Source organism: Myzus persicae, unplaced genomic scaffold, assembly GCF_001856785.1.
Source record: "Myzus persicae strain clone G006 unplaced genomic scaffold, MPER_G0061.0, whole genome shotgun sequence".
NCBI lineage: Eukaryota > Metazoa > Arthropoda > Insecta > Hemiptera > Aphididae > Myzus > Myzus persicae.
Window position 1 is genome coordinate 365,264 of NW_019101686.1, and position 13,011 is coordinate 378,274.

At 30.5% G+C, this 13,011-nt stretch overlaps 1 protein-coding gene across 5 annotated transcripts in view; it reads left to right on the plus strand.

Moving 5' to 3' along the window:
* LOC111030128 overlaps positions 1–13,011 on the plus strand; it is a 113,642-nt gene that overhangs the window by 73,814 nt on the left and 26,817 nt on the right. For 2 of the 5 annotated variants that reach the window (XM_022309489.1, XM_022309490.1), the window contains one exon: positions 2,061–2,605. The exons of the other annotated variants lie outside the window; for them this stretch is intronic. In XM_022309489.1, coding sequence (XP_022165181.1) covers positions 2,061–2,347 — 287 coding nt within the window. In that variant the 3' untranslated portion in view covers positions 2,348–2,605. Of the gene's footprint in view, positions 1–2,060; positions 2,606–13,011 lie in introns of those variants that run through there. 5 annotated transcript variants of the gene reach the window in all.

Here is a 13,011-nt window from a genome sequence, read left to right on the forward strand (position 1 = left end):
ATAAAAACAGTAAAACTAATAATGTAAATTTTCTGCGAGAAAATTAATAATAAATAATATTATGATGTACAAAATACATCTGTATAAGGCATAACTGTGTAATTGACATTCAACAGGTGTCTAAGGAGAACAATATTTTTTTTATGAATAACTTTTGCTTGCTATAATGCAGTAACAAACTGTTATTAACAATATTAACAACTTTCTCACTCAGTTAATTTCTAAATACCCAGCTGAAATATTGATTTGGTTACTTGGTCATCGGAACTTTACTTGAATCGTACTAGCTAAGCCCTCTGAGTAGTACAACTGTATACATATAGTATTAATATTAGTTGTATCAAAGTATCCATGTTCTATATTAAAACCCACAATAACGGATAAAAATACAGCAAATTCTAGAACAAACGTACCTATTCTACGACTTTTACATTATTAGCTACAATTGATAATTATTATACAATATTATCTAAAAATCTGATTAGAGCGCCGTCAAACTTTTGATACATTGCAGATTACAATAATTGTGGTATAGGTACTGCATACATTCAACATTGTACATATTTTGAATTAATCTGGTAAAATTGTATTTAACATTTTGAAAATCGTTGCAGTTATTTGTCCATTGAGTACCGATACATTTTCGCTTACTGTATAACCTTCATTGTTTGCGGCTGTGAACGATTTAGGTTATTGCAATAATAATAATACGTTCTATTGAACGCGTCAATACAACAGTATTCCTGTATAATATATTTTATTATAAATTATAATACTAAACTCGTTTAGTATAATCGAACAGGATGTATGTTTCACGACGTGGTAAAATATACTTGTCAGTCGAAAATGTACATTCGACCAAGCTACGTTTTCGATGATAGGTATTGTGTATTTGTGTGTCTTGCAAAGTACAATAATTCGATTTCGTTGAATGACGAGCGGGAGGGGAAAAAACCATTAAATCTTAGCTTGTCAGCGGTAGCACTCTGTACGAATAATATAATATTATACAATAAAGAGCATCGGTTAGCGACGAATACTACTTGGACTTCCTCGCAAAAATTCGGTGCACAAATCAACAAAAAAAAAAATCGTGTTTTTTGATTATTATTATTATAATGCACCACCAGTTCGGTTATTTTCGGTCAGCCTCTGTTCGGACCTCAGAGGGGGGCCCACGATCGCTAGTTACCGGATCGCTACACTGTGCCTACATAATATATATACTCGCATACTGCAATGGCGGTGACTGCTACAATCGCGCGGGCGTATTGTCAACAATGTTCAGTAGGCGTATTCTTTGGAATCCGCGTGAAAGCGACTATAATAATAACAACAATAATATTGATTCGATAGAAAAACACACGCGTATATAAATATAAATAATTCCTATAGAAATAATTATTATTGTCTCGCGCATAATTCAGTGGTGCATTGAAATCCGGCAACAATCGTTGTCAACGACCGCTAAAAATGTAAACGTTTATAATATTGTTATTACTGTTGGTACGAAAAACGCACTCATCACAAGCACCCACACAACGACACACTATCATATTATATGTACCTACCTATACGTATATATAGTATTATATAACAACGCGTATAATGCATACGAGTGCAGTCGTCGTTTCGTCAAAGGTTTGTGCGGTATGCGAGTGAGGGGACGGTGCGAAGGGGATGACGATTTCGAGGGTTTGCTGACAAAGAAATGCAATTTGTCAACTACGCCGGTCCACCTGGAAAACTGACCGGACACGTTCGATACCGCCGCCGCCGTCATTATATTATATTATATTATATTTTACCATACAAAATTATTATATATTATATTTCTAGAGTATAAAATATTTTCTCCGACCCGTAATAATAATAATTCACCATCACTCGCCGTTTTTTTCCGTCACACTGCACTCGGGTTTCTCGCCCCAAGCACGAACACGCACACGCACGGATATATATATATATATATATATATATAGGTATATGTACACACGAGGAGAGAGTCGGCGGCGAATTCCTGTCGGGAAATCAATTCATACTCTTTCACCTGTCGACAGGTATTTTCAGACCGATGTCAAAAGCCCTGGCGAGCTTGTATCCAAGGAGACACGCCTGCCAAGGATATACCTCGCCGTGCGTTCACGGCGAATTAGCCACAGACGCCGGTTCACGGTTCGCCGAACGCGCCCGCTGGTCCGCCCGCCGCACGCAGCTACAACGTGTACACCCGCCAGTCATCATTATATACAGCACTATACACGCCACCGCCGCCGACAACGGCGACGAATACGATGACGGTGGCAAAGGCGTCACGTGGAAACATAATAATATTTTACCCTTATAATATCCACCTCCCCCCACCCCCACCCCACAACGACTTCGTTCCCAAATAAATCGAAAACAATACGAGCTTCTTTGTGGAAAAAACTTAAAAGCTCCATCCTCGTTTTGGCGACTATTTTCACCTCTCTGCTTACATTGTACGCATATTATATTGTTTAATAGTACACGAAAAATATTTATTAAAAGTTAACAATATTTTCGGAATGAATAGTCGAACTTCTTAAAGTAAATAACACTAAAATCAAGTTTATATAGTTTATATGTTGCATATAATTTATTCTACTTGTTACTATACACTATACCGTGGAATAAAAATGATATTGGTTACCTGAAGACTAAACGAATAAATTATCGTTACATAAGTGTCATCATAAATTATCATCAAAATTAAAAAAATTGTATTGAAATAAAAATAATTGTTTTGATTAAATTATTATGCACGATAATTGGTGTTCATGAATATAAAATTAATAAACAATATTTTAACTGCATCTAAAACTAATTGGTTTTTACTTTTTAAATAAAAATTAAATTCAGTTCATATTATATAAAGCCTGGTTTAGAAGTATTATGTTACTAAACTATCAAAAATATACAACTAGTTAAAAGTGATGATTATGACATAGTAGTTGATCGTAATTTAACTAATTTCTAATAATGTCAAAAATATTTTGTATATTTTAAGTAAAAATGTCAAATTATAATAACATTTTTGTACTTATTTATTTTTGTAGCATACAGATATACATAATGGTTATTAATTTCACGAAGTTGACATAAATTATAATTCATAGTATATAATCAGTTATAATTATTTAACTTATTATATGTTTATTTTAGATATCCACAATTTATTATTTCACAGATTTGGATCCATATGATATATGCTATATGTCTATCAAATCATAACTATAAAGAATATTATAATAATCATTATTATAAAGTATTAAGTATTAACTATTATTTATTATATTTGAAATAAGTTGATAATAAATTATTTAAGTCTATTAAAAAAAAAATCGTCAAATCTTAAAATAATAATTTTTTTTCATTTTAATATAAAATCTTATATACTGCAAACACTTATACGAGGTATTATAAGTTATTTTGTTGTTTAGGCAATTTCAGAAATGATTATAGATATGAAAATATAAATCATTATAGAAATATAATAAAACACAATATCATTAAATTTAATCTTATTTTTTTAACTTTTTCATTAAAAACTTATAAGTTTACAAAACAAAACTTAATTTTATGAAATTTTATGAAACTTAAATAATTGTTTATACAATATTTTGTGTATAAGAACAGTTTAAAGAGATAAAAAAGTGACTTTTAAAACCAAACAATATATTAATTAATATTTTGATTTTGATTTTTTTTTTTTTGTATGATAAATTATAATAAAATAAATAGGTACTTACTAACTAACTATTTTAGTGAAATTAAATACTTCAGTTATATTTAAACTCAAAATTAATAAATCCTTATAATCCTATATGATAATGTTGAATAATAATAATAATCACTGTTTAGTTTATTTAGTTTATTTCAATCACATTTTTTATATATACTCAAATACAATGTAAATCTATAATGTACATAGTATTTACTATTTAGAATTTTAGAACATATATTATAAATACCTTTTTTTTTACCTAGTATACACAAATTATACTGTGATTTACTTTATGACAAGGGGACAAGTAGTTTTGATCGTTTGGGATTATACCTAAAACATTGAACCCGATTCGATATTCTGAATTTTATTATTATATTTGATTGAAAAGCAACTTTGATACATAATTAATAATAAGTTTACAAACCACTCAAAAACGAGAAAAATATAACTAGGTTCAAAAGAAATTGTTTTGAATATTTAGTTATTGTTTATTTTCTCATTGAAATACATAAATGTCCCAGTTAGTACTTTATTGTAATAGCAACAGTACATTTTAATGTGTTCTGAAAAGGATGGAATAATGATTTGAAAAGTTTAAAGCTCTGTTTAAGTTTAGCTTATTGTATTTGAAATGTTCCATTTTGATTATTTTATTTAGGTGACTTGTTTCAATATATTTTTAATGCAAACACGTGTCACAATATTATAGTAAAATAAAAATTAAATACTTTAAAGCAATTTCTTATTGAAAAGCCACATTTATTACTTCAGCTGTAAATATAGATTTCTGCATAATTTCTTGATTTTTATGTTTGTCAAGGTTATGGACAATAATTTTTCATTGCGTATTCTCAGATTTGTTATGCTAATTTGCGTTAAGCTACAAACAAAAAACAAGTTTACACCATAAAATGCTGATTAAAATTATTGCCGAACATAGGTATTCTGGGTTAATGACCCGATAATAAAAAGTAATAAGATCTTGCTCTATGTCATCAATTTTAAACATACTATTTTATAAGTTTATACACTAGTATAAAATGCAATTGATATTTTTCTACAACAATAATATGAAAACATAAACATTAAACTGTATATTTATTATTTATTCGTATGTATCTACATAGGATTTGGTTAATTTAATAAAAATGATACAAGTCTTATTAGATATATTATAATATGTATATACGGTAAAAACGAATAAAATATGAACTACGAGTATAATACATTTTATTTTATTACAATTATATATAGGTATACAAATAACATTATTCTCGACTATAAATATAATATATCTATAAAGTATAAAGGTACCTAAAATCTAGAGTGTTATTATTGGTCGTAATTTGATATCTTAAACTTTGATTAAAATAGCGTTTTATAGATTTTTACTAATCCTGAAATCTAATTTTATCTATTTTTCTGTAGTTTTAACAAGAAGAAAACGGTATATAAAATCTAAAGTGCAGTAAATTATAAACAACTACCTATGTGTTTTCAGTGTTAAATCAAATTTATATCGGAATATTGCAGCGATATAACATTATATATGACAGTTAGGGATGGCGATCTGTGGCATGAACAAAATTAAAATATTTATCATGTACCTATATTATTTTATTTTTAAAAATAAAAAATAACACCACTAAGTAATTACCTATGTTTTCATTATCGTTGACATTTTTCAGAATATGAAATTGTAGATCAGTTAAAAACTTAGCATATATTACACTAAACGTAAAATGACGCAAAACATAAAATGGTCCAAAACAAATCCTATTAAATATATTACACTCATATCCACAGAAAAAAATTAAAAATCGTTAGGTATTGACTGATGATTGAATTTGCCGTATGAATATGTCCGTCGATGTGGAAGTGCGTGTTTCGAGGACTTGTAATGATAATTATTTTATCGGATTTATCTATCATTGTTAAATGTATCTGTACAAAAAAAAAAAATAATGAATTCAATATTTAATTCGTAGTTTCAGAGAAATTTTAAAATGCATAAACTGAAGATTGTGCAAGTATGGTTAACAAAGGTATAAGGTATAAAGTATAAGGGGGTATATACCATATATATATATATATATAATCATCTGTAAAACAACATTATGAAACTCATCATAATATGATTTTTTTAAAAAAAAACCAAAGAAGAACAAAAATTATTAATTCTGTAAGCAAAAATGTACAGACAACTTCACTGTAGTTTGTGGGTACCTAGGTACCTAGTAATAATTCAAAGATAAATTGTTGACGTGAGTTTTGCCGTATCTACTTAATGTTATTGCAAACCGAGTGAATTCTTTTTGCGATGGAGAATATGAGTATATCAAAGATCAAGGCCGTACCTGGGGGGGGTCAACCCCGAAATTAATTTCCAGTTACGGCCTTGTCAAAGATGTAATGCTAGAAACAAAAACTTTTCTGTTTGAAGAATTTGCTAATAAAGATTAATTTATTCAAGCAAAAAGGATTTGCCCACTACCAAAAGTACTGTAAAAGATCATATAATTAGCATGATAACTAATATGAATATGATGTGATAAATAAAAACATATGAAATTTGAGGCTCATATATTGTAATCGACTGAACTGTATATTATATTCAGAATCGTTATTTAGGGTACATTCTCCTAACGAATACCGGAAAAATCATTGTACAAGTCTTAATAATAATGATTAGAAATGTACCTACTATCGGGTTGTGTTCTGAACATTTTCCAGAATACATAATATTATTGATCTGAATGACTGAATACGGTGTAACAGCAGGTATGTACCTTTATATTATATTATTTTCGTCGTGTCAAAGAAGCAGGCACGGTTTTAATGATAAATACTGGAGAACGAATGCAATGCGCTTAGAAGAATAAAAAACCGTTTACAATATTATAATATATTATATGATACCTTCGTCAAACACAAAAAAAAGTCGTATTTGTTTTGTGGCCGTCGAATATAACAACAATAATAACAAAAATAAAAAATAAATGAAGCAGGGAGAGAGAGAGAGAGGATACAATGGAGTGGAATATTATATAAAATATTATTTTATTATAATAATATATTACCAGCTACGCGTCCTACACTGCTTCTCATAATATACCGGAACGGTGCATATAAGTATAATATAATAGTGGTTATCAGCTAGCTATTACGTATGGTAATGAGGTTAGACGATTTACATTTACACGACGTGCGTCTCGTTTATTTGACCATCGAGGCCGTTATCACCCCGTCGTGAACGGATTTCCACGACGACGGTATAATAATGTAGGTAACCTACGCGAGAGAGAACGGCGAAAAACACGTACCGCGTTTAAGCGCCTCCGCGCGTCGTCGTCGACCGAAGACCACCCGCTTGCGCGAAAAAGCGGATAAAATAATAATATAAAAATAAAATAAATACAAGAGAGCGGTGCCGACGGAGATAATATTTATATTATTACACTCGAGCGGTGAGAAGAACGAAAAACCTAATTACGTATATTATTATTATTATTATTGTTGTCGGTCGGTGTGCCGACGCGTATAATATTTTCCGATATGTTATGTGACACAAACTCGTACGATTATTTTTATATGGTACTTGCAGTAGTAGTAGTAGTAGTAGTAGTAGTAGTAGTAGTAGTTGTAGCACATGTCGGCGTGTGTATTATATATTATCATTATATGTTTTAAAAAGTATATTTATTCGACGTGTGTGAGATGTGTGTGCGTGCGAACGGCGGCGTGCCGGCGCCGTCGGCGGCGTCGGCGGCATCAGACCAAGACGCCGTAGTATAGGTAATAGCGGGGAAGGGGGAAAAAAACACGAAAACTAATGAAAAAAACCGCCTTTTAATTAAACGCGTTTTATTTTATTATCGTTTTTATTATTATTATTATTATTATTATCATTATCGTTATTATCATTATTATAATATATTAGGTATATACCGCGTATACCTGTTACCTGACGCAGTGCATAATATGATAATCGTCCGGGACGATGGCGAGGCGGAGGAGACATTTATCCGCCCAGGGACGACTCCGGAGTCGCACGGGGTTGACATGTTTATTCGGCCATCACGCAGCAGTTTTGTCGGTCTCCCGACGACGCGTAGGTAAGCGCGTAATGTAATATAATATAATATAATGTGATACAGTCGGGCCGGCCTGATGTGCGCGCCGTCTCACGCTGAGCGTAATCCGACGCGTTATAATGTTATTACCTATTACCGGGGTTCTGGTATCCTATGGGTATACGCTGCAATGTAATGTATTATGTATATATTATACGGCCTGCGTGTGTGTGTGTGTGTGTTTGCGTGCTATTACTGTGTATGGGTACGTGTAATGATGCGATACGTACGGCGTATAAGATTTTTTTTTTTCGTTTTTTTTTCTTTTATTATGTTCACATTATTTTAGTCGCATTCAAACGGTTGACCGCCGAAAACACGCCGCCGCTAATTGAATTCGTTTACGATTATCATCGTCGTCGTTTCCCAGAGATACGGTCGTGTTTTGTGGACGGATTATCGCCAATCGTAAATATACGATTTTTGTCGCCCGACAATATTCGAGAATATTTACCGATCGACCCAAACGCGTATATATATATATTATACACGCGGAGGTACGCACTGCATTATGACTATTATAGTGCGTGTATACAGTAATAATAATAATAATAATAATAATATATGTTATTAAGGTTGGCTATAATATACGTAATAATATTACACGGTCCTTTTGTGTCGACGACGGCCACCGACGACGAGGCAAAACCGCACGGAAACCAACGTACCTACCAACAACTATCAACCGTTGCCAAGGGATTAAAATCTCGATTCCGTGCTATTCCGCAGTCTCGACAACACATAGTAATTATTAAATTGTAATATAACAGAAATACGACGACCTTGTGAAACGTTTTCATTTAGTCATTCGATTTGCTATAATATATTTTAATAATTATAATCAATACAATGATATACATAAATAAAATATGTAAACATCATACGCACATCACTAGTATTCGCTACGTTATCGTAAATTATTATTCGGAAAATATTAATTAAAATAAAAAACTATAGTTCTTTTATTATTATTTTTGTTTTATTGTTTATTGGTTTTTGATGTTTCTTAGAATGCTAATGAAATAAAAAACAGTAACCAACCGTAAAACAAAATTGAATGTAAATTATTTCTCGGAAACATAGTCTAGAGCCTAACTTGGATAATTATGTATTTATTTTCATATTCATAACTTAATAAATTTGACCTTTTACATAAATAATCGAAAACGTCCTGACTCTTGAAAACATAATATATATTGGAATATTGTACGACAATAACGGTATCCTTTTAAATAATTTAACAATTTCAATAAAAAGCGTATGATATTATAATATGGTGTATCTGCATAGTATGTATATTATGTTCGTACGAGAATATAATATATCTATTATTTTAAACGTCATATATTTTCATTCAACGCGAATTCTAAATAATATTATATTATATTATATTTTTATTTGTCTGTATACATAAATTATGCATGTGTGTGTGTGTGTGTGTGGGTTAGGTTATAGTGGTTTATTGACGATTTGTTGTATACTCATCACATATACATGGTATGCGATACCGCGGTGCGTAAACTATTTGAACTTGGTTTAAAAATTAACCTTATATACGACGTGTCAAAATGTCAATATCGATTTTTAACATAAGTGAAGGGTTTAAAAAAATTAAGTTATTTATTGTTTGGGCTTAGGGCTAATTTTGAGGGAAATATCTAATATAAATAAATATAGCTATAGCCTATAGTTAGTAGGTACTATAAATAATATGCTGCAAATAAAATTATAATATTGTAAGTATAATATCGCGTTGCTATTACTGCAAGATAGTATTATTTGTTCATCATTAATTTATAGTTTTTTCGGTTTACTCATAAAATGGTGGACAATTTAAATTGTTTACCAATAATTTGTGTTTTAATTTCAAAACTAATACTCACTGTAGAGATAAGTTAATTTTTTTACTAGAGTCAACTAGAGTCTTAAGAATCCTCAAATTTCAGTTAGGTCAAAATATATTACTTGCCCAGGCAGGTATGTTAAGAAGATATCATCAACCAAATACTGTTGTTAAAAAGCAAATAAAGCTTCTCTTAGAGTTTGGCCAATAGTCGTCGTCGCTACAATAGGTTATCAAAGATAAAAATTATCCCAAAATGTGTCTTAATAAAAAATAGGTATCAATTATTTTAGACGATTTCTATACGTAATATTTAATGTTTATTCAATAAAATTATTTTATTTTCAATGAATACAAAGATCCTATATGTTAATGTTATTGTTTTTTTAAAAACGCAATTTAATAGTTTTGTTCTTTTTCTAGAGCTTTTATCAATAAACTACAACCTGTTTTTTTCAAATCTATGTGTTTGAACAAGTTCCATTGTTGCATTATTAAAAATTAAAAACATAGGTACATAATTTTATTTTTGTTTAAATATATTTTAACATTATTCACAAACATTTAACAATTAGTTGGTAGTGAACACTGAAACAGTTAAATAGTAATGACTTAACGGATTCCATGTGAAAAGGGAAGAAGCCACTATAATATCCTATGTATGAATAATGTGGTGTTGGCCTTAGTTCAACACCACATCTTAACCAAATATCACATTTATATAATTCCTATTCCCCACCATTTTAAACTCCTTAAACACTACCTAAATGACCCAGAAAACAAAACAAAAATGCACATTTTCATAAGTAAATTAATATATATTAGACTAAAAAAAAATGTAAATTTAGTGTTACTAATAGAATAGTCATATATAGTAGCCGTAAAGCTATATTTGGTATACCTATCAATAAACAAAAATGAGTAGTATCTGATGATTGATGACAATAATGAACACGCAACAAGCACGATTCTTAGTTATTATTTGCTATTTGTTTACGTTCCGATATAATCATAATAAATGCATATTATAAAGCCATATTTGTTTATTAATATGCATATTATGCAGGCTATCAATATGTTTTGAAGAAAATAAATAATTTAATAATAATAATAAAATATGCATATAAAAATGTATGTGTAAGCTGTATTAATTTACCATTTATTTTTTATTTCATATACATCATTTGAACAACCAGATTCTGCATTCTGCATAAGTAATGTGTAATTAAGATTAATAAATGGCAATAGAATTTATTTAATCATGATAAGAAACGAGGTTGTGTATTATTATATATTATTAGAAACGTGTCTGTTGGTAGGCTGTACTTTACAGTTTTACCCTGCCTTTTGGATCTGGGCCGTACCATTTTTATTGGTAAAGTTTTTAATATTGTATTTGGTTTGTTTATGTTTTTGCTATTGGTCATGGGGTAGGTACACTTTGTAAATGGTTTTTTTTTTAATAGTGTTAAGCTTTTAAATTAAATTCTATTGAAATAGAATTGTTTATAAAAGTTAATTTGAACAAATAAAATATAATATAATTTAAGAGTACCGAAAACAAATACAAATACAATACATTTAAAACAGACTACTTTTTTGTAAAAATGTATATTATTTATATGTTGTTGGAAGAAGACGAAAAAACACACATTATTGTTAATAACTCCACATAAGATCTAAGATCCCGATTAAATAAAAACTAACGTTTTCTTTAAGGAAAAACTGACACTTCAGTTACTATTTAGACTATAAATACTTCGTTTTTTGTGCACGTTTTAAATTATATGAAATCATATTATAATGACTATCTGCAAAATCGTTTTGAGAAAACGCAATTGACCATTCAAATTATTTTAAAATCAAATAAAAAATAATCATTTAAATTTTAGAATCAATATTATTTTACCAGTTTTATTGAAAACTCAATATTCTATAATACAGTTTACTGACACTACTGATAATATTTATCTATGTATTTTATGTGTCCATTGTTATGAATATCCCTTTCAGAATAATGATTAATGGCATAGAAGACAGTGGACATTTATAATATTATTATGACGATATAGGTACTCTATAATAGTAACCAGTAGGTATCTAAATGTTTAAAACCATAATAATTATTATCTGTAGGTTGCCTAAATTTACAACATAGACCGCAGCAGTACAGTTATTTAAGTACTAACAACACATGTAAAACTACAAAAATATTTTAAGTATTTTTTTTTACTAATATCCCACCCCCTATAATAAATGCTCATACGTACGGCATTGAAACCGACTGTGCATTTAATAACGACGGGGATGAATTCCTAATTCTGATAGCTGCATTACATTATTTTCACGTTGAAATGTCTAAATCACTGTACACAGCAATCACTCATAATCGCCTGGAGGCCGGAGAACAAAACGTGTAATGACCTCAGGGTGGAAACTGCTGTTGTTGCACCATGTTTATATATACGCTATATATAGTGTATATACACACATAAGGAGGAAAAAGGTCTTCACTCACCGTGTTCTGGACGACGGCTGTAAAGCTTTTGTTTCGCTGACCATTGGGGTGTGCACTGCCCTAATTGAAAGCTCATTAAAATTGCACATCTGTGTCCTGCTCCGTTTCGTCGTATGTACCTATATATATTATATTATATAATACATATAGGTATCTGGTACATATATTCGCATGTATATACGTATCACATAACACAAAAGCCGACCATGTCGACCTTTGGAGGACCTAACTGCACTTACGTTATATATATGCAGACACACACTTGCAGTATACGGCACGCACGTAAGCAGCAGATTATTATATTATATTTATATTTTTTTTTTCCCCAGTAAATCTCGTTTTTTCGACGGCCAGTATTGTGTCATTACATCGCGAATAGTTTCCTATACACATTGCCCGCTCCGCTTCTCCTCTCTGCAGTGGTACTATATATACACAATATAATATATTATGATTCATTTTTCACGACCGCCGCGACCTAGCGCTCGTATGGGGTCTTATACGACTTTCATAAATCATCCGTTCCTCGCCGCTGTTCGTGGACGGTCCTGCAGATGAAGAGCGCGACTACAATATCGCGAGGACGAGGAAAAAAAACCGAAAAATACTTTGCGACTTGTCTCGTTTCGCGATATCGAATCGGCGGCGGCTGAACCGACTTACATATAATATTATATCGAACCCCTCGTGTAATTTTCCAATATATTATATGTGTGCGTGTGCGTGTATGTTTTATTTCATACCCACACACGCGTGGGTGCGACCG